The sequence below is a fragment of the Myotis daubentonii genome, chromosome 1, assembly GCF_963259705.1.
Source record: "Myotis daubentonii chromosome 1, mMyoDau2.1, whole genome shotgun sequence".
NCBI lineage: Eukaryota > Metazoa > Chordata > Mammalia > Chiroptera > Vespertilionidae > Myotis > Myotis daubentonii.
Genome location: NC_081840.1, coordinates 111,951,517 through 111,978,539, shown reverse-complemented (window position 1 = coordinate 111,978,539; position 27,023 = coordinate 111,951,517). Strand labels below are relative to the sequence as shown.

Genomic DNA, 27,023 nt, shown 5'->3' with positions numbered 1-27,023 from the left:
GCACATCAGGCCCTTTCCTAGGGCACTGATCGTATGTGGGGAGGAGGAGCCCGTCCCCACCCACTGGCCTCACCCTCGGCCCCTGGTGCCCGCCCTCACCGCCATGGTCCGGCTGCCGTGCAGACTCTGGATGGCCGCCTGAGCTTCCCCCTGACTCCCAAACTTCACAAAGGCACAGCCTGGGGCAGGACAGAGGGATTGGGTGGCTCAGGCCACAGGGGCCAAAGGGTCATGTGGCTCAGTGAGAGTCAGGATCACCAGGAAATCCTGGGGTCGGCTCAAGTCACCTTTACTGGTGCCATCCGGGCTCCGCAAGACAGTGCACTCCTCGATATGGCCGAAAGGCTGGAACAGGCGTCTGACATCCTCCTCACCCTGCTGCTTCCCCAGCATCCCCACAAACAGCTTTCGGTCCTCTGGGGACAAATTCAGGAGTGATTTAGGGACCCTAAGTCCTCTTGGACTCCCCAGAGTAGCCAGAGGAACTTAGGAAGGTAGCCCACCAGTCTAGCAAGGAAGAGATGTAGGGAGTGAGAAGGTGGGGGGGGGGGGGGGGCTACGAGGTTGGGTTTCTTTGAGGGGCAGGATGATCGGCAGACAGATCTAGAGTAAAGGAATTCAACCCAGATTTCCATCAGGAAACCCAGGGTCTTAGAAAAAGTGGAAAGACTCACTGCTGCTCTTGTGGAAATGGATTAGTTTGATATCTTTGGTTGGGTGGAGCCCTGTATGCATCTTTTATATGTGTGACCTTTCTGTTCTTAAAGTTTGGAAAAGGCCATTTTTGGACCATTTCTGTCCTATTAAGGGAGGAGGTCCTCAGAGAAGGCCTTTGTATTCATACTGGGTCTGGAGAAGAGAATTATACCCTTGTGGGTTAGCCTGATGGCAGTGGATAGAATCGATGTACCTTCCTGCTCCAATCGAGGGTTCTGGATCAAAAAGCAGCACCAGAAGCAGTTAACTCATCATTCTGTCTCATCCCCTGACACTGAACTATGGAATGACGACTCCCAAACCCCAGCACCGAATTCAACTTGGGTGCTCCCAGAGACCTAAAGAGGGCAGGAATCTTGGGTTCCTAAGCCTCCAGCATTATCATTTCTCCCACTATACTTGCTAACCCCCTGACCCCTTTTCTTACCTCCCACATCCACCCTTCCCTCACTGAGCTGCCAGAGCCCTCACTGAGCCCTTTCTGACTTTCTCTATTTTCCTGTCCTGATCCCTCTCCAGGAGGAACAAGTTCTGCCTATAGACCTGGATGGCTACCTGAGAATAAATCTGATCCCTCCCTGTGTCCACCCTTCCTCTGGGAGTGGCAGAGAGACCAGGAAAGGGGCTGTAAGCTGGACTATGTTCCTTGGAGAAAGCTGGAGAGCTGGAGCTGGACATTCAGTAAATCAGGCCTCAGGAATGCTATCCAGGAGCCTGGGGTAGAGAGGTCTAATCCACAGGACCTGCTGTCAAAGCCCTGCTTCTTTCTGCATCAAGGCAAGTCTCTGAATTTGGGATGGGCCTTTCTCCAGGTGATACAAGTTGGGAGAGAGGAAGTGGGTGGGAATCTGGCTTCAGGCTTCACCTTCAAGGTCCTGGAGCCCAAGAAAACCCATCCCAAAGTCCTTTACTCCTTCACAAGCATGGCTAGGCTCATGGGGTCCTTGGATCCCAGGCGCAACAGAGCAAGGCTGGTGAGAGTCAAAAGGAAGAACAGACTGTCTGAAGTTAGCAGTGGAGGGAATCTCCAACAAGGCTATATGTGTGTCCATATTTCACCTGGATGGTGTGGGATTCAGCCCAGGCTTTCCTGGGTACCCAGAGGTGTCTGTCAGTCAATGCTGTGTTTGTGTGGAGGGTGGGGGCTGTAGGAATAGTGTGAGACAGGCATAGTGTGTTTCAGCAGAATCTGTCCAGAGGATTACTGCCCAGCCAACCCTGAGGGAGAAGAGATAGATAATGTACTTGTGGCCAGAATTCTAGAGGAGGTGCTGACCTTCTGTAGTGAGAGTATAATCTGGTGGGTGTGCTCCACTTCTGGGAGTGTTAGCCACAAAACAGTGCCATTGGAACATACCACTGGTTTCTCAACCTTTAAAAAAAGCAGTGGAATCCATTGTTCTAACAAAATATTAGGATGAAGCTCAAAATATAGGAGAAAAGCAAAACTTCTCTGACTGAGGTCAGAGAAGTGTGTGTGTGTGTGTGTGTGTGTGTGTGTGTGTGTGTCTGCATGCTGGAGTTCCTCTTGCTTCATTTCCCCCTAATATCCCCTAGATGGGGCTCCAAGGAAACTTCTTTGAAAACCACTGACCTAAAAAGAGAATAGAGTTCCAGAGGGTGTATGAAGAGGGATCTGTGATCATCCTATTTAGACACCTGAGAAGACAGGAAAGGTCTTTCATGAATTTCTTGACCAGTATGATGTTGGTGGCTTTGCTTTGCCATTGGAGGATAAGCCTCATTTGGTCAGGGAATCAAACCCCAGAAGACTGTGTCATTGGTCTGAGGTTGAACATTTAAATATATCCATGGGGCTGCATAAGGCCCAGGAGGAGTTGGAGAAAATCTTAGGGCCTCCAGAGTCCCAAACTTAAAGTGGCTTCATGATGCCCTAAATTATAGTGCAGCTGTGTCATTGGGAAGGGTCTACAAGATAGTCATTGTACCTAGGTAAGATGTCATGCCTTATGGACCAGCATTCAGATAGGTAGGAAAAGAGATGTCAAGGCCAGGATAACACCCCCAGGATGGGAAAGAGAGTTGTGTGGATAGTAGTCTTATCTTTTATCTGCTCTTCTTCTTGTTGATCTTTTCTGCAGGTAGTTGTCAGTTCAAGGTCATATTACAGACCATGAAATTCTATGATCCTTTTTTTCCAGTTAGAGTCTCCCAAGTTTCAAATTTCCATTTCCATTACAAGGCATCAACCCTATGGCCCTGGGCCACTGGGCTGTACAGAATTTGAAATTGAAATGAGGCCAGGATATAGGCTGGGCTCTGTGCTGCCTGTTTCCCAGGTATCACCTTGAATCTTGATACTCTCTGCCATTTTACAGGGATCTGAATGGTGTTCAGCAAGTGACAGTGACCATAAGTCTTAGGTGATTCTTAAATGTTAGAATACATTTTCCACAGGCCTCAAGATTTGGAGGGCTGATCAATGCCCCAAGGGAGAGATAATGATGTGATTTAGTCCAGATAATTCAATTTCCTTCAGGTCAAACTCTACCAGTTTGGTAAAAAAGAAAAAAGAAGAAAAAGGAGTCTATAAGAGGTAGGTCAGAAATGGCTGAATAAAAGCATCCCTTGGGTGGTGGGTGGGTCCCTAGAAAGATCAGAATATCAGTCAGGGAGGTTCAACCTTCCTGAAGTGGGAGGAATCAAAAAGATAGCATCAGTGTGGAGTTGAGACATGGTGTTGGAAAGTTGAATGGTATGCATTTTTCTATTGGCAACCAATGTGTACTCCTTGCTCTTTTATCAAATACTTTTTTGAAACTGAACCAAGTTGTTTGGGTCCAAGAGTCCTATCCCCATGATGCTGATCAAACAGGTCAGGGACTCTAATCTGGCAAATGGTGGGGTTTAGAGTCCAGAGTCAGTCCACTCCATCTTCCTCAGGAATGGCACCAAAATGCTATTCAAGAAGGGAGGCCTTGCCTCAAGTTGTCCCAGAGGAATTCCTGAGGTATTTTCAAGTTTCTGGCCTCTAGGTCCCTCATACCCACTCACCTCCATATAGGATGTCATGATTATACAAACTATGTAAGGGCAAGGTTTCAGCATTGAGATACCAACCATCAACCACCAAACACATCCTAAAAATACTAGTCCACCTTTCCTTCCAAATACCAACCCAGGAGTTTCTGCTGGTGGCAGCATTTGGAGCAAAGCATCTCTCCCTGTGTTCTTAGGGATAACTGAAGCTTAAGGAGCCAAGGAAGACTGGGAATTAACATGAAGGAAATATCCAAGGCAAAGAGTCTTCTGGCAAGATCTGATGAGTGTCAAGAAGGCCTTTAATTGCACACACACGCACATCCCTCTTAGAACTAATAAATTAAGCAAAGTTGCAGAATACAAAATTAACAAATAAAAGTCAGCTGTGGCCCTGGCAGGTATGCTCAGTGGTTAGAGTGTTGGTTTGATTTATGGTCAAGGGCATGTACCTGGGTTGCAGGTTCAATTCCCAGTGCCAGTGGGCATGTGCAGGAGGCAACCAATTGATGTATTTCTCTCATATTGATGTCTCTCTCTCTCTCTCTCTCTCTTTCCACTTTCTCTAAAAGCAATGGAAAAAATATCCTTGGGTGAGGATCAAAAATAATTTTTTTAACTCAGTTGTATTCCTCTACGCTAGTAGTGAACAATATGAACAGGAAATTATGAAAATAATTTCACTTATAATAGTATCAAAATGAATAAACTTAGGAATAAACTTAACCAAGGAGGCAAAAGACTTATACCCTGAAAACTACAAAATATTGCTGAACTTAAAGATGTAAATAAATGGAAGATAATCCCTGTTAATGATTGAAAGACATGATATTGTTAAATGTCAACACTACCCAAAGTGATCTACAAATTTAATGCAATCTCTGTCAAAATCCCAATGGCATTTTTGGTAGAAATAAAAATCCATTCTAAAATTCACATGGAATCTTAAGAGACTCTGAATAACCAAAGCAATCTTGAAAAAGAAGCAAGTTGTGCTCTGGCTCAGTTGGTTGAGCATCATCCATGTACTGAAAGGTTGCTGGTTCAATTCTTGGTCAGGGCACATGTCCAGGTTGCAGGCTCAATCCCTGGTTAGGGAGTGTGGGGGAGGTGGCCGATTGATGTTTTTCTCTCTATCCCTCTCCCTTTCTCTCTCTCTCAAATCAATAAACATTTCTTTTTTAAAGAAGCAAGTTGAAGGTCTCACACTTCCTGATTTTAAAACTATTACAGCTTTTCCGGTATGGCTCAGTGGTTGGGTATCAACTCATGAACCAAGAAGTCCTCCATTTGAGTCCCAGTAAGGGCACATGCCTCAATTGTGGGCTTGATCCCCTGTAGAGGGTGTGCAGGAGGAAGCTGATTAATGTGTCTCTCTCATCAATGTTTCTCTCTATTCCTCTCCCTTCCTCTCTCTCTAAAAAAAAATCAATGAAAACATATTTAAAAAATAAAATGTAAAAGCTTATTACAAAGCTATAGTAATCCAACAATGTGATACTGGCATACAGACAGACACTTAGATCAGTGGAATAGTATAGAGAGCCCAGAAGTAAGCCCTTGCATATATGGTCAAATGATTTTGACACAAGTGCCAGTCTTTTCAACAAATGGTGCTGAAAAAATTGGATGTTTACATGCAAAAGAATAAAGTTGGACTGCTACCTCACATCATATAAAAAATGAGCTGAAAATGGATCAAAGACCTAAACATAAGTGCTAACACCATAAAAGTCTTAGAAGTAAACATAGGGGGAAAGCTTCATGACCTTGTATTTGACAGTGATTTCTTGAATAAGACACCAAAAGCATAAGCAACAAAAGTAAAAATAGATAAATTGTATGACAACAAAATTAAAAACTTCTGTGCATCAAAGGACACAATCAGAGTGAAAAGGCAATCTAAAAAATGGGAGAAAATATTTGCAAATCATATACCTGATAAGGGTTTATATCCAGAATATATAGAAAGCTCCTGACAATAATAAACCAAATAATCTATTTTAAAAATGAGCAAAGGACTTAAACAGACATCTCTCCAAAAAAGATATGCAAATGACCAAGAAGCATATGAAAAGATGCTCAACAACATTAAGCATTAAGGAAATGCAAATCAAAACCACAATGAGCTAGCAACTTACACCCATTAGGATGATTGTTATAAAAAACAAAAACAAAAACTGCTAGTGTTGCAGCAAAGATGTAGAGAAATTGCAACCCTTGTGCATTGTCGGTGGGAATGTAAAATGATATTACCACTATGAAAACCAGTATGGTGGTTCCTTACAGTATTGTACCCATTAAACAATAATTCCCCATTCATCTTCCCTCAAGCCCCTGGTAACCATCATTCTACCTTCTGTTTTTATAAGTTTGGCAACTCTGGATACCTCATAAAAGTGGAATCATGCAGTATTTGTCTTTGTGACTGGCTTATTTATTATTTTTTTAAAAAATAAATATGGAATTATCATGTGATCTAGCAATACCAGTTCTGGGTATATATCCAAAAGAATTGAAAACAGGGTCTCAGGAGATATTTGTGCATTCATGTTCACAGTAGCATTATCCATAATAGGAAGCAACCCAAATGTCTATCAGCCAATGAATGCATAAACAAAATGTACATACATACAATGGAAATTATTCAGGCTTTAAAAGGAAGGAAATTCTGATACATGCTACAACACAGATGAACTTTGAGGACAATATGCCAAGTGAAATAAGCCAGTCACAAAGACAAATACCGCATGATTCCACTTATATAAGGTATCCAGAGTTGCCAAACTCATAAAAACAGAAGGTAGAATGATGGCTATCAGGGGCTTGAGGGAGGATGAATGGGGAATTATTGTTTAATGGTACAAAGTTTAAGTTTTGTAAGATGAAAGAGTTCTGGAAAAGGGTTTCACACAATGTGAATATAGTTAACACTACTGAACTGTGCGCTTAAAAATGGTAAAGTTTGTTATCTCTAATTTACCACAATAAAAAATAAATAAAAATAAGGTAAAGAAGGGCTTTAAGGATGGCCAAAAATTAGGGACTTAGATCAAAAAAGTATTGTGTCATCATCCTAATCCAGGAGGGGAATAGGAAAGGTAAACCCAGCATGACTTCCAGATTCCCTTAAAAGAGAAGACTTTCAGCCTCCCATGGTGCCTTTTCCTTTTGCAGGCTGTGCAACTGTACCTGAAGGGCTTGTAAGACATTCCGCCATGTCCATGGCCTAAAAGTGTTACAACGATCAGCTTTGGCCAAACCACTCTGAGCTAAGCTGAAGGAAAGCATTTCTTTCTTTTTTTAAAGTATATTTTTATTGATTTCAGAGAGGAAGGGAGAGGGAGAGAAAAATCGAAACATCAATGATGAGAGAATCATTGATCAGCTGTCTCCTGCACAGCCCACAACCAGGATCAAGCCCACAACCCTGACCGGTGATAGATCCTTCTGATCTTTCAACTAGGAATTGAACTGTGACCTCCTGGTTCATAGGTCGATACTCAATCACTGAACCACGCCAGCAGGGCAGAAAGCATTTCTTTTTACCTTTGGAAGTAGAATGCATTTTAGGAAGTGAAATGTTAACTTGAGTAAAGTCTTAAGCAGTACCATGAAACTTATCCAGCCAGGTCTTAGTCGGAAGAATACTTTTTAGAATTAAGTAAGTATAAGGATCAAAGACAGAGATGATTGCCAACTGACAGAGTAGTTGCTGCTAAGGTTCATACTTTATTTCAGTCAGAGGACATGTTCCACTATTATGAAATACTAAAAAGTCTAGCTTAAAATTTAACTGGAACTCAATGTTCAGTTGTTATTAAATACTGAATTAAATAAAATCTTAGGAAAATTTGGAAAAGAGGGCTCACCTAGTTAGATAATAATATATGTCTATTACTCAAAATCTAGGCTGATATTTAAACAAGCCCTTGCAAATTCAGGCAGAAATTACTTAATTATAGGATGGGGATAGAAGGATTGATATGAAGACAAATGACTGGATTTTGAGTTAAATCAAGTTTCAAGATTAAGAAAGAGATGCTCACCTCAGAGAATGCTTAAAATTTTAGTTAAAAAAATAAAAGTGGCCCTGGTTGGTGTGGTTCAGTTGGTTGGGCGTGTCCTGTACACCGAGGGTTGCTGGTTCGATTCTGGGTCAGGGCACATTCAGGCTCAGTCTCTAGTGGAGACAGCTGATTGATGTCTCACTACTCTCACACTGATGTTTCTCTCTCTTTCTCTCCTTTTCTCGTTCTCTAAAAATTAATAAAAAATCTTTAAAAAATAAAGTGAAAAGAGTGCATGGATTGATTACTTAATCTATTTCTGTACCTTAGGAATCTTGGATACAGAAATATTTGCTTAGTAAAAAAGACAGCAAAGTTGGGGAATGGAACAAGCAGAGCAATCACCATTGTGATTTATGACGTTATCGATTTTATGCTATGAAATTTGAAAGAGAGGATAGAATATACAGTTCAATGATTTTGTAGATTTTGCCTTAGGACTGAAGAATACTTTTCCTATAAGATTGGTGCTTATAATTTAATGTATTTTTCTTAGTGCTTTCATAGTAGAAATACCATAAGTTAGGAAAAATCAACCACAGTCTTCATTTTGCTGAAGAGCAAAATAAAATAGACCTCTTCAGTTACCATTGTCTGAGAGATCTGGGGATCTCTAAGCTCTGACCTCATATAATTTGAGGTTAACATTTTGAAATGTATGAACCTTGAATTATTATGCAGGCCAAGATTTTAACGTTTACATTTAAATAAATCCAAATGCTTCAGGAAAAGTTTTTGGCACTATGTATGTTTACTGTAGAAGTGGGTGCCTTTAGTATATTAGAAGATAATTTTATTTAGGAAAATTAGATGCATCTTCCTTTGAGAGTATACTGCTCAGTGCTCCAGGATATAAAATATAGGCATGGAGTATATGAACAGCGTGAATTTAGCTACAAAATTTATGGGAACTGGTTGGGATACATTAAAAGGCTGCTATAATATGGTCATGAAGACCTGGATGACCATCTGGCACTCCAAGTGTTACCAAGGCTGTAGGGGGTGGCCTTGGAAGAAGAGGACCCCAGCACCTCCTAAAAGGCAGGTCCTGTTGTGTTACTGCTATTATTTGTTGCAGGCATTGAATGTGCATGTTACCAATATCTTCTATAAGTAATACAATGTGTTTAAAATGCAGGATATTTCAACCACAAACCTCATGTCTCTTCATTAAAAACAAGAGAAAGACTACTCTGTTGATTGGCATAAGGTAAAGCAAGCATTTTTGTGTAGAAGGTAAATGGGGGAAAAAGGAGTCTTTGGGCCAAAGAAGCAAACCTGATAGGTTTGGTTAGACTCTCACAGTGCTGGTCCACTTTAAGAATTGAGTTAGTTGGCAACATTTAATATAATTAAAATGTATTTTTTAACTGAAATTATGACAGTCTCATCCACTTAGGGTTACTTACCTGACTCCTGTAGCATTTGAATTGGTGACTCCAATTTTATGGAAAGAAAAATCTAATAATCCTTTGAAGAAAAAAATAGCAGAATTTTGGAAGATTATTTTTGCCTTGATACCCCTTGGATTATGCCTTGATACCAGTCTTTTTAAAAAATATATTTTTATTGAATTCAGAGAGAAAGGGAGAGGGAGAGAGAGGTAGAAACATCAATGATGAGAATCACTGATTGGTTGCTTCTTGCACGCCCGCTACTGGGGATTGAGCCCACAACCAGGCATGTGCCCCTGACTGGAATTGAACCTGGGGCCCTTCAGTCCGAAGGCCAGCACTCTATCCACTGAGCCAAACCAACTAGGGCTGATTCCAGTATTCTTATCAGATATAAAAATTACTGTTAGGCAATCATTATTAGGGATTTAATTTAGGAATAATAAAAAATATGCAGGTACACAGGCTGTGACCATTAACTATAAAGATTTATAGAATGTTTGAGATCACAGAGATAAGACTTGAATGGGACAAGATGACCCACATTGGTGTCAAATGTTACATTTCAAAAGCAAAATCCAATACCATTTTAAAAGTTGGGTTTCTAGAACTTTAGAAGAGATATGTGATAACACTGAAGAAAATGAACACATTTTGATTAGTAAGATTATCTAACACAGGTCAGTTGGTAGTAAAATACTTAGAAATTGTAAAGGCCCAAGACTTAGTACACATGCCTCCTCTCTCTTAAATATGTGGCAGAGAACATTTAGAAACTAGGAGTGAGAAGAGGGAGGGATTGAGAGATCTTGTTATCAAAACCTGCAAGAAGGATTATCCATGGATGCATTTGGAGTATATATTCCTTAAGACCTGTCACTTGTCAAGAAATATGTGTGACATGTAACTACTAAAATTGTGAATTCTACTGCCAGACAGACCTATTTCCAGCTAGACTTGCTTTTCTTGATCTCTTGAGCTGATCTGAATATAAACAGGTATTGAGGTGGGATTCACATGCACAGAATTTGTCAATAATGTGATAGTTGAAAAACGGTACAAAAAGGAAGAAAAAAATGATAAAACTCAGGCTGGTGCCACTGGCTGGGGCCCAGATGACCAGGACATATGGGCCAGAACAAGAAGCATTATTATTGGCATGGAGGCTTCCTTTGAGCAACTGCCCTCACCCTGACAAGTTGTGTTGGATTCCAAACAACAGGAGAGCCCCCAGCACTGTGAACTTAGTTCCTGAACCAGACTCCAAGTTGCATCATGTTCTTCTGAGCTCTAGACATGCTATTCTCTTTGACTGAAATGCCTGCCCACCCCCTTTCTCCCTTTTCTATTGACTGCTTCTTGTTCATCCTTGACATTTCAGCTTAAATATTTCTACCTCTGGGAGTCCACCTTGACCTTCCGAAGTTATGTGCCTTTTGTTTGTGTCCTCACAGTTCCCCCAGGACTTGAAAAGAACTGATCACACTGAATTGTACATCGCTCTTGAGCTCCATGAGGCCAAGTGCCAGGTCTGCCTTGCTCACATCTATATTTCTAATGTGGAGTATTTCCTCAGAAGATATTGGTTGGATGGTTGAATGAACTGCATCCCAGCCTATCTGCTTCTTAGCTCATTGGGTGCTCTCAGCTGTGGGACTGTAGTGTTTGTAGGTAGGGCATAGAAGCTGGCCAACAATGGTCTTGATGCCTAACAGAATTTCAAACAGAAATTTTTGGGACAAGTAAACCAGAGGTTTGGTATGTGGCCTAGAACTTCTCAAAGACCGGGCTGGAAAGAATGAGATGGGAGAGGAAGATTTGAGGACAAGGCCCAGGGATAGGTATAGTCAAAAAGAGGGCTCAGAGGAAACTGTCTGAAGTTTGGTCAAGGAATCTTTGTCAGGTGCTAACGGCACCTGCTAGTTCTGTGCCTTCAAGAGAATGTAACAGTCTTGGTAACAAATTATATTAGGAACTATATAAAAGTATGGAGCAATGCAATGTTTTTCATGCTTACTGAACATCGGAAACAGCAGAGAAATTTATTTAACACCAGTGCCCCTGCCTTAACACAATGTCTAGCAATATTTATTGTTGTGACTTGTCCACTGGCATTTTTTAAATAAAGCCCCCTTTGAGGTACTAGTGTATGTTTAGGATTGACAACTATTAGTGCAAATTATTATTATTTTGTTTGTTTTAAATGCTGCATTTCCACCATCAATGTCTGAGGGTTCCAATTGCTCCACATCCTTGTCAGCTTTTGATATTGTCAGTGTTTCTAATTTTGGCCATTATAATATGTGTGTAGTATTACCCCACTGTTGTTTGAATTTTCATTTCCCTTATATAAGATGTGGAAAATCTTTATATATACTTATTTGCCACCTGTATAAATTTTTTAGTTTTGTTCCATTTTTTAATTAGGTTGTTTGTTTTCTTATTGATGAGTTTTAAGAGTTCTTAGTATATTTTAGATAACAATCTTTTATCAGATTTTTTTGTAAATATTTTCTCCCAGTCTGTGGCTTGTCTTCTCATTCTCTTGACATTTATTTCACAGAGCAAAGTTTTTCAATTTAATGAACTCTAACTCATCAATTAAAAAAAAAAAAAGAATGAGATGGGAAAGAAGGATATGTGTGTGGAGAGGAGGAAGGAAGCTTGGTAATATCTCTTCAGGCAAAGAAGGGGTGATAACATCTTGACCAGAAACTGAGAATTGGGGACCAAAGGTCAGAGAATCTAAAAGGATGAAAGAAGAATTTCTTAGAGGAACTAACTCTACAATAGAACCATGGAGCGACCAGAGCCCCTTGTCCTGAGCAGAAAGTCTGAGAAGGTATGCAGAATGAGTCGAGGTCAGTACATGTCTGTCAGTTGGATGCCATTCTCTCCTTGACCTTGGAGAGCTTCTTTCTCCTAACAAAGCCATGGCTGATCCTGGGTAAGGCAGGCAGAGGCTTATCTAAGGATTATAGTCAGCAGACATCAGGGAGGGCTACCAGCGAAGAAAGAGGAGAAAGAAATCAAGAACTGACACCAATGTTCGCATTGCTTTTCCAGCATGGAAGCTGATCAGAACACAGCTGGTTGTCAAAAAGTACAGGTTTCAACCGCTCCTGTTCTTAAGGAGCATTGGTCTTTCTGCACCAGGAAACAGTGCAGTTAAAAGCCTTTCAAAGTCGTCCCATGGTCTTCAGCATAGAGTCAAATTCCTCAATATGGCCTACAAATTCCATTATATCAGTCTCATCTTTGACCATGAATAGCCAGGCAATTACAATGAAGGAATGAGTGGCCCAACCTAGAATGGACTGGGTTCTCTGCAATCAGAAGAATCTAGAAAAGGAGACTAACTCTAGCCTCATTCTTCAAACAAAGAAGAACCTGGAAAAACAGAATGAACCCTCTCAAGGGGAAAGGTGACAAGAGCCTCCTTCCTCTATCTCCAGCATCTGCTTAGGCTCTTCCAGCCTCTTTTGGGTCTGGGGACCCTGGGGTCTCATCCCTTCTTCTTTATTTTTAAGATTTTAAAATTGATTTTTAGAGAGAGAGGAAAGGAAAGAGATAAACATCAATCAGCTGCCTCTTGCACACCCCCCTATCAGGGATGGACCCAACAATCCCTGGCATGTGCCCTGACCAGAAATTGAACTGGCAACCTTTTGGTGCACAGGATGATGCCCAATAAACTGAGCCACACCAGCCAGGTCTCATCCCTTCTTAGTCTGAGCTGGGATGGCTAAGCTGTTTCTAGAATGGAGCAACTCTGGATCCCACTTGTCCCCTTACCCAAGGACGTTCTAGTAATAAACCATTGGTAGGACTGACTCCAGGAGTGGATCCATTGTCCCCTACACGGGTGATACCCTGAGGTTTGTCAGGCAGGGAAGTTACCTCCTCGGCCCTCGCTGGCAGCTGGCTTCACTTGGATTGGACGGTTCATCTGAAAGACATCGGACCAACATACCCAGTCAGCATGCCTGCCTGGCCCTTGGGCCTCCCGGCTTCTCCATCCCTGACTCCTCAGGATCTAAGCTCTGGCACCTTTGAACTCTGCACTCCACCGGTCTCACCTGGGATTATAGATTTTCTCCAAGATTCCTTCCATAAACCTGGGAATTTACAAGGTGCTTAAAACCGGAAGGGTTGGGTGTTAGGAAGCTCAGTGGCAAGTGCAGGACAGATTGTGGAGGCTAATGAGATTCTCTTGCCTTGGGCTCTGGGCAGGGACCATGTGAGGCCTATCCCTCTGGCTCCTGGACTTCCTTAAAGGCTTTGGATGGGAGAGTAGAACTGATATTGCAGATTTATGGCCTCAAATAGAATATAATTCTGTACCATTTAGTTTAAACAATCTGGAACCAGACAGACTTAGTGCTGTCTATTCCCAACTCTGCCATTTAATGGTTGTATGATTTCCAGTAATCTACTTTCTGATTCAAGTTGTTAAATGGGGGAGAACCTTTACTAAGCTTTTGTGTCACCATAGTTTCTATGCCTCAGTCCCTTCCTGGGTCCCCCTTCCCCTGAGGATGTTAGAGTTCTTCAGGGCATCATCTTCGGCCCTGCTCATTCTGTTCCTCTCATTCTTCCTGGATAATCTCATCCAACCACCTCTCTTCCGAGCTTCAGACCCACATGCCCAGCTGCTTGCTGGGCATCCACTAGAAAGTCTCACTGGCACCTTCCACTTGACACATCAAAACCAGAGTTCATCTTTTTGCTCAAATCTGATTCTTCCAGTCATCTAAGCTATAAGCCCAAAAAAACAGCTTGACTCCTTCCTCTGTCCCCCATCCCCCCAACCAATTTCACCTTCTAATTCAGGGGTTCCCTGATCAGGGGTGGATAAAAATCACTTGGGAACCAAATCAGACTCTTAAGCTGGGGGATTTGTACAAGTTCTTAGGTGATGTAAATATACTCCACTCCACACATTCCCATCCCCCAATCACCCTGAGAGAATTCATGACTGAATCCCCACCTCACTTTCCTCTCATGGGTGTTGTGGATCACATGAAATAATGGGGACACAAAAGGTCTTTGTAAATGTCCAAGAGCTGGGTGCATAGGGTGTGAGGAATTATTGTTGGGACAGACAGCTGATTGCCAGGAGGAAAGAACAGTGGCCTTCCAAGTCATGGTGAAAGAGTACTGATGCCTTCTCTGGCCTGAGAAGGTTATGCTCTGGCTCCCTCCTCTCAGGACATGCACTATTTTTGCACCAATCAAGAGCCACTCCATCCTCTACCAATGTACTTGTTGCCGAGACAACAGGCAGCTTCCTGTTACCATAGCCACAAGTGCTACCCGGTAACCATGGTAATGCCTTGGCAGTCGCAGCTGAGCAATTTCCTTTGATAAAATTTGAAGATGGAGAGTGAGGAAGGCTTTTTTTTTGGAAAGGAAAACAGGCCAAGCCTCAATCAGTGCTATTACCCTCTCACCCAAAGCTCATGTTTTTATCTGCTCTGACACGCCCATCACTGGTGGTGGAGCACCCGCAGTGTACCACTGTGAGTGGGGACCAAGACACCAGCAGGACTCAGGCTGCAGTCTAGAGAGGGTGACAGATCAATCCAAGCAGATCAGGATGAGCTGGACAGGTCCGGACTGGCCTGGACCAGGGACCAGGAGGACAGGACCCATCCTTAGCATGGCCACTTGTGATTGTGGAGGAGAGACCAAGAGATAGAAGAGTGGAGACATGAGAAGAGATGAAGAGAAATGGGAAGGCAGAAATCATGAGAAAGAGTAAGAGACAGACCTAGAAAGGGGCAAGGGAAGAGAGAAATACTGATGGAGATGAGAAGGAAATGAGGGGACAAGGGGTCAGGAAGGAAAGGCAGGGAGGAGCGTGCTAGGGGGAAAGGGAAGAGGAGAGAAGCTTAAATAAATATTGAGCATTTCTGTCTGGAGCATAGAGAAATGAGCACATGTGACAGCAGCGGTTTCCACAGCAGCTGCCTCCCCAGGCTGGATTTCTGGGGGCATAGAGCTCATCGGTGTTCTGGGGGATGCCCCTGCACTCCTCTCCAACTTCCCCACTCTTTGATGGAGAGTGGGCATTAGGTGGTATGTACATGTCCTACAAGGACCAGGAGTGAGAAGCTGGGCAGCTAGGCTTTCCACCACTTGGGCATGCTACTAGCATTTTCTGAACTCTGTGAAGATCCCCAGGCTGGGGCCTTTAGGGGAGACAGTGATGACCACAGGAACCCTATCCTCAAAGTCTCACAGAGGGGAACATAATGCCACCATTTGCTGAGAGCCTAGTGTGCGCCAGGCCCTTCCTGGGGCATTTTACATACATTGTCTCTAAATTTCTTTCAACCACTATGCAAGGTAATACCATTGTCTCCATACTATAGACGAGAAAGCTGAAGGTGGGGAGGATAGTCACATGTCTAAGGTCACATGGTAGGTAAGTAGTTGAGCTAAAATTTGCCCCCAGTTCTGTCTGACACTGAAGTCATTGATTTTTGCATTGAGCTGCTGGACTCTGTTTTTCAGACATGAACACAAGAAAAGGGGCACAGAGGGACTGGAGCCTTAGGAGGAGTGCAAGGTAATGTGCTCTGGGAGAAGCTGACTCCAGGTGGAGTGGTTGACTCAGGGAAAACTTCATGGAGGAGGCAGAGTTGACCTGGGGGGTCATTTGCAGGACTGGAGTCATTGGGTCATGTGGAGATAATGGGAGAGGTAGGGCGGCAAGCTGAGCACTCCAGATGCCTTTGGCATGGAGAGGGAGCTGCCAGGCTGAATAAGGAGCAAGGGTTCTGGTGGGCATGGAGGTAGTCAGCAGAGAACAAATTACTTTAGAGTCAGATAGACATAGATTTAAATCCTAGCTCAACCATTGTCAACTAAGTTCTCTGAGCCACATTAGTAAAAAGGAAAATCATGACCCTACTTTGCAGGGTTGTGGTGAAAATGACAATGGCTACGTCTTAGTAAGTGCATCAAATGTAATATGGGCTTCTTCTTCTTCTTTTCTTTTCTTTTTTTAATGGGAGGGTATGAAACAAAGGTAGGCAGGGGCCACAACAGGACAGTTTTGAAAACCATGACAAGGAATTTTGACTTCGTTGTATTTCAAAGGCAATAAAGATCCAGGAAAGGATTTTAACTAGGGGAATAATCTTATGAAAGATCCCATGAGCTGTCAACCATGCAGAGAAAAGATTTGAAAGGGAAGATTAGAGGTAGAAAAACCAGTGTGATACAGGTAAGGGGGGGAGGGTAACCTAGAGCAGGGCAGAAAGAAATGGACAGATTCAAGAGATGTTTCAGGAGAATTAACTGGACTAAAGTTCTAGCAGATGTGGGGATTGAGGGAAAGGAGAAAATGTTGGCTGACTCTCAGTTTATAGCTTAGGTTTTGGGGAAGTTGGAAGTTTGGAGGTGCAGGGGAAGTCTGCAGGAGAGTAGCACAAGAGGATGAGGACAAAATTGAGCTCTGGGCCTTCGGTTTTCACTGTGAAGTGGTTAGGGAGGACACCCACAATTTAGGTGTAGTCTGCGTGGCTGAAGGAGAAAAAGGATTGCCCACATGAACTGCCCGGGCAACCCTGCCCTGCCTTGTTCCTGCCACAACCAGGGGACAGACTTGGGAGTGGGATGAGATAATCATGGTTCCCCTTTGGAGAAAGGAAGGCTTTGCTTCCTTGGCCAAGAACTTCTCATGGGAACTCAAGTGAGCTCTTGAGGTTGGCTGAGCACCTATTCCCTTGATAGTTTCTTAGCCAGAGTCCAGGCTCATGTCTTCTTCAGAACCAGCCTTGGATGGGAAATCAAGAGAGAGAACATCAGAAAGAGAAGAGAACAACCCACTCCAGGCAGTGAAGTGGGGAAGGTTGGAGGCAGTACAGATAGGCATGATACCCTGGTCCTCTTGCCCCCATCAACAGAGAGAAGGCAACACTTTACCCCTTCTTTCTCCTTGACTTGCCTAAAATTCCTGCCTTTAGACTCAGCACTGCTCTCTTCAGGCTCTTCTGTTCTGATGCCAAATCCTCCCTCCACTCAGCACTCATGCCCTCAGTCCCTTTCCCTACCATGGAAAGAGTGTTTACCAGAACTTTCCTGAAGAAGGGACCATTGGTGATTCTAAGAGAGGTGTCATGGGTGCAGGGAAGGGTAACGCAGAGAAAAAGCAAACATCACTATTTTCAGCATGTTGTTCTACTTTATCCCCCTTCTCTAATTCAATTTACTACCAAATCTCATTGGTTCTAGAATCTATATAAAGATCCTCAAATTCCTCCTCTTCTCCCATTCCTGCCCTATCCCCAGCTCCAGGTTAGTGTCATCATTCATTTGCACTCAAGCAACAGTGTTCTAAAGAGTCATCCTGCCTCCAATGTTGCTTCCTTTCCAAATCAACCTTCACACTGTAGCCTGAGTGATCTTTTAAAACCAGTCCCTCACTCTCCCATGCTTAAAATCTTCCAACAGTTCTCCATTGCAAACCTCCCAGTAAAGCCTGAGATCCCAATCCCAAGACTGGCAGTCAAAATGTGTGAGTCCTGCCTGCCCTGCTGCACAAGATACACAATACTCTCCATTCACATGGAGCCTTAGCCATCTTTGCTGGACACCTTCCCTACCAATTCTCACACTGACCCCAGAATTCCAGAAGTGGCCTTTGTCTTTAGGTTTCTAGATACTCAAATATGATTATACTAGAGGCCCAGTGCACAAATTCGTGCATGGGTGGGGTCTGGCTGGCCCACCCTGATCGGGCCTATCAGGCCAGGCTGGCCAGAGAGAGGAGCCACTGGTGGTTGGCAGGCCGGCACCACCCCCTGGTCGAACTCCTAGTTGAACTCCCTGTCGAGGGGACAATTTTCATATTAGCCTTTTATTATATAGGATCTGATCACTATTCAGCTCTGATAGCATCTCCTCTGTGAAGCTTCTCCCTCTTCACTCCTGATGCTTCTTTTACACACTTAGATGTGAACCCCACTGAGATGCAATGAGTTACTTCTAGGCTTGAAGCTTTTTGAGGACAAAGGCTCTGACTCACTCACTGGGTGGCTGCTAGCACATAAATGCCTCTGTGTGACTTAGAAAAAATCTGTCCCATTCTCTGGATGACACATTTCTGTGCAAATGCACATAGCTTAGTCAGTAGAACATGGCTGGATTTTAGCCCCTATCTGTCCTTTCCACTCAAGCTGTTTTGTGCAGGGCACAACCTGCAAAAGCAAATCTACTCAGTTCTATCTGACTCCTTCACAGGGTTTGAAGGGTTGGATGCCCAAGGGAGAGAAGGCCATAAGCAGGGAGAGAGACAAAGAAGAGGGCACCTTCTGAAGGAGGGGCGAGGTTGGGCTTCACCTTCCTCAGGTACATTCTAGAGCAGCCGTGGGCAAACTACGGCCCGCGGGCCGGATCCGTCCCGTTTGAAATGAATAAAACTAAAAAAAAAAAAAAAAAAAAAGACTGTACCCTTTTATGTAATGATGTTTACTTTGAATTTATATTAGTTCACACAAACACTCCATCCATGCTTTTGTTCCGGCCCTCCGGTCCAGTTTAAGAACCCATTGTGGCCCTCGAGTCAAAAAGTTTGCCCACCCCTGGTCTAGAGCCTAAAGTGAGACTGAAAGAAGTGTTTCTAGCTTCATGGAGAAGGAGCTGCAGAAGATGGAACAGATGACTGAAGTCCGAAGGAAGCCAAGTTTTGATAGGTGACAAAAGTTAGCAGGTGGAAGGGAACCAAGGAGAGGTCCCAGATCGGCAGTTACCTTAGGGGTTTCTCTTTGGAGCTGACCCAACATTTCCTGGTCACAGTGATAGTCCTGCCTGTCTCCAGGAGCCCAGATTGATCTTATTCCTGCTCTCCAGCAGATGGCAGCTATGCCCAAGACCTAGTGCTTGCAGAGAGCTGGACACCTACCTCCCCCCATGCTGGTGTGGGTGAGGCCAGATGACTAAAGCTGCCACTGCCCCTGGCAGGCCCAGAGAAAAGATTGATGGCACAGACATTGCTGGGGCTAGCCAACAAAGCCATTGATTTTCATTTAGGAGAATTAAATATTAATTTTCACTTTGTTAAACTAGGGAGGGTGAATAAAGCCAATTCCTGCAGTACCAGAGGAAGCCAGGCTATGTTGGAAGACTGCAGATGAAATAGTCGGAGGGGGCAGAAGTATTCAGTCACCAACCCCTCCAGAATCTTAGACTTCTGTCTGTCACCACATTGGCTCAGGTAACAGAATGAATTCTGGAGCCAGACTAGCTGGCCTTAATGCCCAGATCTTCCCATTAGTAGCTGCATGACCTTGGGCAAGTCACTTGTTTTCTACGTCCAATTTATTCACCTGTAAAATGGGAGTGCCAATAACAAAACCTTATTCATAGAGGATTAATGACTTTGAACATGTAAAGTTCTGGAATCAATAAATATTGCCTTCTGTATTTCTTTTTTTCTCCCCCAGAAATTATCCCAGTAGTCTTATATCAGGTGCCCTCAGTTCATAGAATCCTCTAGGTTTCCCTTATTTTGTGGAGTCCTATGGCTCATTGAGGAGGGGTTTTATTCTCCCAAAGTCCATCTTAATTCTTTTCAGGGGCTTTCAATTGCTTTCAGGATAAAATCCAAAATCCTCAGCCTGGTATCCAAACTTTCCTCTTCAACCACTGCCCTCTGTGGATCTTCTCTGTGGCCAGGCCCATGCTCCCATGGGCCCTCCTCCATGCTTCCAACCTCATTTTACACCCAGCCTGTTCCTTTTGTCTCTGCACCTTTACCATGCTGTTTCCTACATGAAATGTTACAGTTTGCCTCAGTGATAATTCTAATTTGAGCAGCAGAAGTCATTTATTCCTATGGTTGAATGAATGACTTCTACTACTCCTACTACTAATGCTGCCATTTTACTACTACTACCACTAGCTAACTATTGACTGCTTACTGTCTACCAAGTACTGTGTTAACTTAGTTTATTTAGTTATTATAACAGCCCTATGAGTTCCGTTTTACAGAGAGGAAGGTTAGGCTTAGAGAGATAAAAACTTGCTCCATGTCACAGAATTAGTGAGTGGTGGAGCCCGGATTCACACCCAGGTCTGTCTAACTCCAGAGCCTGCATACAGAGGATTGGTGAGGGTAATATGTTGGCGTTACTTGACACTGAATCTTCAAAAATGAGGCTCAAGTTGCTTCAATCACTAAGATTCTAGGATCTGACACCCCATTAACAGCTTGATCAGCTCTAGGCAAAGTTTGTCCCATTTCATGGCATATGCAATTCAAAGGGATGACTTCTTTATACTGAACTGAAATTATTGTGTCTGTTCTTTATACCCACTGATCCTAATCCTGGACCCTGGAGCCATATAAAAAACAAATCCCTCTTTAGAATCTGAAAATGGTTATCCCCACCCCTGATAGTAATGTTTATCAAGATCCTACTCTGTGACAGGCTCTTGCTAAACTCTAGTTAATCCTCATGAGAACCTAGTGAACTAAGTGTTAGTATAGCCCACTCCTTATACATGAGGAAATTGAAGTTCAAGAAGCTATGTAATGTATTCAGAGACACCAAACTGGTAAATGGCAGAGCTGGGATTCAAATCCACGTCTTTGAGACTAGAAAACTAGTACTCTTAATTATTATGTTATGATGCCTCCCTAATAAAGCTCCCCGACTAAATCCTATCTTCTCAGATAAATATCTCCAATTTCTTCAAACTATCATTCCATATATTAGTATATTTTATTTCCTATCATGGTCTCTTTATGGTAGGCTAATGACCCTCTTAAATCTGAAGCCTAGAACTGGATATAGTCCCAGGTTTGACCTGACTAGGGGCATTTCAATAGTGCTTTTGTTCTAGACACATCACTCCTTGGACAAGAGAAAATGAGGATGGGTACTATGATTACTGGATCTTGGTGAACCTAAGCTAGTTCCTAAAAATCACCACTTTCTTCCTGCCACATGGTCAATAGATCCCACTTTGCCTTTTGGCCAGTGATTAGCCATTAGCCAAGGCCATGCTAGGTGCCACTGATATATAATGGCCCAGCTACCTTGTAGAATCATGTCTCTCTTAACTTTAGCCAAATGTTTAAGGTATAGAGGGAAGGCAATCTTGGTGAGTCAAGGTATCCCAAAAAATTACAGGAAGAGGACCAGAGGGACCTGCCATCAAGAATCCTAATACTGGAGAACATGGAATATCATCCCAGCAGAGCCTCTAAACCAGCGGTTCTCAACCTGTGGGTTGTGACCCCTCTGGCGGTCGAACGACCCTTTCACAGGGGTCACCTAAGACCATCCTGCATATCAGATATTTACATGACGATTCATAACAGCAGCAACATTACAGTTACGAAGTAACAACGAAAATAATTTTATGGTTGGGTCACAACATGAGGAACTGTATTTAAAGGGCCAGAAGGTTGAGAACCACTGCTTATGTATTTGCATCCATGTTCACACCAGTGACAAATGTCACTAGAAGCCATAATTTCAGCCAAGGTGAACAAATTGTATGGCTCACAACACTGATGCCTCTCCTAAAAGATGGAGTGGGACACTTGAGGCAAGGGTCTTGAGCTCATTCCTTTGATCCAGAAGACTGAATATAAAAAAGAACCTGTAGCTGTTCAGGGCACACGTAAGCCCTCTTCTACAAAGATGCTGCTGCTGCCAGTTTCTGGTTCCAATCCAGCTCCTACATGCTGCTTTGGCATGCATGCAGGGCATGTCCCACGTCTGAGGTGATTCCCATCCCCACCCCCCAAGTGCTGGTGGACTTACCCCTGGCAGGGTCTTCTGCTCGTGCAGTGCACTCTGAGCCTTGAGAGCAGAGTCCCGGGCGCAGTAGGTGAGGAAGGCACAGCCTGGGGAGGAAGAGGCTGGCTCAGGGGGTTTCCTGAAACCCACAAATACTCTTCCTATAAAGATCCCATTAAATTGACAAACTCAAGGTCACTTTCCTTTAACCAAAGACACTGCTTCTTCTCTGCCTCCTACCTTCTCTGAAGGGAGGGGCTTCATGTGCCTCTGACTCTTGTTTTCTCTTGGCCTAGGGAACATGTGTGCTCACACCCAGTCACATGCTTATACAACCCCACATCTCTCCTCACCACTCCAGCCATAATCGTGCTGGGGTTAAACCTCACTAGGCCACTTTGCCTTCAGCTTTAACCCCAGCCTTCCTTTTCCTTTTTGGAATCATACTGTCTCCCAACTCATTTTCAATGAGAGGAGGCAGAAGAGAAGGAGAAGGGTTGGGATCCAAGCCCAGAACCCCACAACTTCTTAACACTTCCTTCCTCCTAGTTTGAAGCCAAGGAATGGGTTAATTTGAGGCTTGGAAGATGAGGCTGGTTTAAGGGCTTCCTGTAAGTAAAAACTTCTAGCGCTCTCCCATCCTATCCAAGGAGCTTGATCTTGTTAGTTCTCCCAAGTCTTCAAGATAGGGCCTCTTAAAGGGTTATTGTGCCTAAATCTGACTTCTTTAAAACAGCCAGTAGAAATAGGGCAGAGGAGGAGTCTGAATTGAACCAAAGGGTCAGTCCTACTCCTCTTTGTTCAGCCTCAGAACCTTAGCCTGCTAGGAAGCATTAGGTCAGGGATCTCTTCCTTTCCAACAGGCATTGAGCACTCACTCACTTATTTTGATGGGGCATTACAATGGACTTGGGGATAAAGTGGCAACAAGACAGACACATTCTCCACCCTCAGGGGAATAATGTAAAGGCTCATGAGGAGCATGCATCTGAGTCCAAAGAATTGAGAAGTATCTCAGAGTACATCGAGTTCTCAACAATAAATAGAGTTTAACCAGATGACAAGAAGGGTGGTGATTATTTCAGACAGAGGAAATAGCACATATAAAAACTCAGTCAAGAATCCAGTGTGTTGGGGAAATGGATGGAAGGCTAGTATGGTTGAAGATTGGTAATGGGGGCAGAGTGGCCAGTTAGGTATTTAGGGATCAGGTCATCTATAATCTTGTCTGGATTTTGAACTTTTTTTCCTAGGAGCAGTGGAGAGCTACTAAAGGGTTTTAAGCAGTGTTGTGACATACGTTTCTAAAGAGAGTCTTTGAGTGTAGGAAGGAGGAAGACTGAAGAGAAAGTAGATGTAGGAAGGAGCTTGGTGCAATTTTCGACTTAGATCTCAGCAGACTAGAAAGGTAAATGGAAACATTTTCTCCTATGTATTCTATTTGGGTGGCCCCTGAAGGTGGGTGGATATCTGCCATTTGTTGCATGAAAGGAACCTTAGAGAACTCCTGGGACAAACACTTACTGTATCAATAGGGAAACTGAAGCCCAGAGTGTGTGTCAGTGGCAGGATCGGATTTGGAGTCTCTTAACTCCTAGGCTAAGGTTGTTTTCAAAGCACTGTGGCTGCCTCCCTCTGTACCCAGCCACCAAAAGGAAAATGAGTCACTCTGGTTTTGGACATCACTACTGCTGGGGAGAGGGAGGGGGAAGATGCTGACTTGGAGACCCTCCCTGATCATCTTGCAAGGCAACCCTGCCTTGGAGAGTTGCAGGTTGGTTGGGAGCTAAATCACCAAACACCTGATTCTGCTTACATCTCTGCTCCATCTTCTGTCAACACACCATATCAGCTGACATTGGAACTGGGCAGGGCTGGGGCCCTGTCTGAAAGGTTCAGGGGCCCAGTTGTGGCCTAAGGGAGCCTATATGGACTACTGGGATGGGGATGGGAGAATAAGGGATGGAAAGACAGGAAAGCATGTAAAGACAGATGAATGAAAAACAGGAAGAATTAGAGCTAAATAGAGAAAGGAGGAGGGAGGAAAAATGGGAGGAAGGGAGAGAGAGGATAAGGAAATAGTCAGAGACTCTGATGGTGAAAAGAGTGACAATTAAAGGTATTCCATACACTGCCCTTATTGTAAAGATGGCCTTAAAAGATTAGCTTGAACTTACATACTGAAATAAGTGTCTAGGAAATAAGAAAATAAATTGCTATGGATATGGACAGCCAGGCAGCTGGACTGAATTAGAAGGAGTCTGGGTGGTATAGTCTTGTCCTTTTATGCCCCATTTAATATAACCTCAGCCCAAAAGGTAGAAGATACACTGCTACCTAGCTGGTCCTAGAGCTTCTATGGGCATTTATTTTACTGAAGTCCCTATATTAGTGTGCCTAGGAACCCCCCAAGATGTCCCAGTGGAAAGAGGTGGCAGCCTGATTACAGCTCTCAGCCCTTAGGAAAGTACATTTAGCTGTTACCCAGGGCCCCCAACTTCTTTTCTAAAAAGATCATGGAGGATAGTAGGTAAAACTGCCTTCCTCACCAAATCCTGAAACCACAATATGATGAAGGTAAGGAGAGATAAAGGTGTTTCTCCTCATATCATTTCCTTCCCCCACCCATGTATGACATGTGACTCTGACTCTCTTACTCCAGCTAGCTTGGACAGACTTGTCTGCATGTAAACAGCCTCCTCCCTCTCTCTACAGAAGAAAGGGGTGTGGCTGCACAAGACTATGTTATCTCTGTCTCTCTAGCAAGGGCAGGGAAAAGACCCTTTCTGCCTCTTCAACCTGACCCACCCTAAGGCTTTGGTCCACAGGCTCTGGTCCAGGACTAGACTGTAAGGGAGGGAAAGCAGAACGCTATAGGAGGATTGTGGAGGGACAAAGATGAGGCATAGAATTGGGGAGATTAGAACATGAAAGTAGTGTGGGTTCCGTTGAGAGAAAACCTGAGATGAGGGAGCACGAGTTCCAAACTGAGGTTAGGGTTCTGGACTCAAATCAGAAGAACACTATGTTGTGATTCTGGCAGGGGTTGGAGAGATTTACTATTAAACATCAGGGTAGAATTTGGAGCTAGGAGGGGGATTGGATTTTGTGAGTTAACTAGGCCTGGGTTCTGAAGAAGGGTCGAGTTTGGACCTGTGGCATTTCAGGTTGGCAGTCAAAGGGTCAAAAGAAGGCTCTGGAGGTTGGCTGGGCTTGGAGGCCAGAATGAGTGGTGCAAGTCCAAGATATGTGTGTGGATGGTTAGGTCTGAGTAGGGTGGCACCAGATGAGGATATTCAGGAATGATTTGGTCCAGCATTTGGGAGATTGAGGGTATTAGAGACCAAGAAGGTGGAATAAGTTTCCAAATTCCAGGATTTGGGATGTCTGATGAGAGGGGTGGAGGGAGGTCCAACTGAAAGGCGGGGACTGTTGGGGTGTAGGAAGTTGGAGGTTAGAGTGCAGAACATGTCAGGGAACTAGAGTGATGATCAGAGGGAGCATGTCAGAGAAAATTCTGGGTTCGGGGCTCTGTGAACTGGGGAGGATAGTGGGTTGAAGTGAAGCTGGTGTTAGACTAGTGTAAGACTGGATCTAGGTAGGGCTACAATTGGGGCTGTGGTTGAGGCTGGAGTTCGGGCTGGGCCGAACTCTAATCGGATTGGGGCTGGGCAGGGCTGGACAGGGCAGGGTTGGGTAGGGGTGGGTAGGGCTGGGGAGGGCTGGGCTGGGCTGGGCTGGGCTGGGCTGACCCCGCGCACCTTTATGGAGGCCGGTGAGCCGGTCCTTCAGCACCGTCAGCTCGTAGATGCGGCCGAACTCCTCAAACAGCGGCTTGAGGTCCTGCTCATCCAAGCCCCGCGGGATCTGCCCCACGAAGAGCTTGATGGCGTCGTGGTCCTTCATGGGCACGGCAGGACCTGGGTTTAGCCCGCTCAAGCCGACGCCGCTGTCCGTGGTGCTGAAACCCAAGCGCGGGACGGGGCCGGTGGGCGGCGCTGACCCTCCGGGCGCCGCGGCCATCTCCCTGATCAGTCCTCCCTCCCTCCGGTCCCGCCGGTCCCGCCGGTCCCGCCGTCCCCTCCCAGGACCGGAGGCGAGGGCCAGGAGGGAGAGGGCGGGGCCAGGGCGGCAAGGGCGGGGACGCTGCCCAGGGGGCGGGGTCCCTGGTGGAGGGGCGTAAAGAGGGTGGGGCGGACTAAAGGGGGCGGGGCCGTGGGCGGGGCAGGCCCAGAATGAGCCGGCGGGATGCGGGGTCTGGCTTGAGGTCCGGGTCCGGAGCTCTCTGGGCTCCCGCCCGAGCTTTCCCGGAGCCGAGCCCTGGGCTCCACACTCGTGATTGGTGACGTCAGGCAGCGGTCCTTGGAGTCTACGCAAATAATTTGCATAATAAGGCAGCAGCGGCCAATCAGAGCAGGAGTTGACGAGGCTCTGGTGGGGGCGAAGGGGCTGCTGGACTCACGCGCTCCTGCTCGCCATGGCAACCAGACCTTCAGATTCCCTGTGAGTGTGAGCGGGCGTGGCCGTGAATCGCGCGTGTGCGCCTTGGATCGCATGAGGGGAAGTAGCTTCGTCATGCGTGGTGATGTCTGTGGGAGTCGTAGTTACCCCCTTCCTCACACGCTGGCACCCACGGGCACACTACCTGAGATGGTTATTACTCTTCTGCATTCCCACTGCCAAGGCCAATTCCTCGGAGTCATCCTACTCCACCCCATCACACCTCTCTTTGGTGTCTACAACCATTTCCTTACCCACGAGCGTCAAACACGTTTGTCTTCCCTGCATCTCTCCCCTACCCTCCCCCCGCCTTTTTTTTTTTAATTTTAAAGAAAAAAGTTGAATAAAGCAAAAACACTCCTTGAACACCGATTTCTCCTCAGGAGAGTGAGGGAACTTATATTAGCCATATGATCAGATACCTGGTTCATTCCAAATTTGTGAACTAAAGAGTGCTCTCTACCTTTTCTGGACAAGAAAGCTGAGGGTCTGAGAGTGAAGGAGATTTAGATCAGGCTCACCCCTAACATCTGCTGAACCCAGGGCAAGAGAAGAAATGGAAACTGACAAATTGTGTTTAC

At 44.6% G+C, this 27,023-nt stretch overlaps 1 protein-coding gene across 6 annotated transcripts in view; it reads right to left on the bottom strand.

The window, feature by feature from the left end:
• Positions 1-26,038, bottom strand: part of CELF6 (CUGBP Elav-like family member 6) — a 36,895-nt gene extending 10,857 nt beyond the window's left edge. For 4 of the 6 annotated variants that reach the window (XM_059657977.1, XM_059657985.1, XM_059658010.1 and 1 more), the window contains exons 1-5: positions 25,704-26,038; positions 21,967-22,049; positions 13,082-13,130; positions 288-416; positions 100-179 (exon numbers count right to left, since the gene is read on the bottom strand). In XM_059657977.1, the coding sequence (XP_059513960.1) occupies positions 100-179; positions 288-416; positions 13,082-13,130; positions 21,967-22,049; positions 25,704-25,965 (603 nt within the window). In that variant the 5' untranslated portion in view covers positions 25,966-26,038. The remainder of the gene's footprint in view (positions 1-99; positions 180-287; positions 417-13,081; positions 13,131-21,966; positions 22,050-25,703) is intronic. The other 2 variants (XM_059658020.1, XM_059657994.1) reach the window with 2 other exon arrangements.
• Positions 26,039-27,023: the final 985 nt, after the last annotated feature.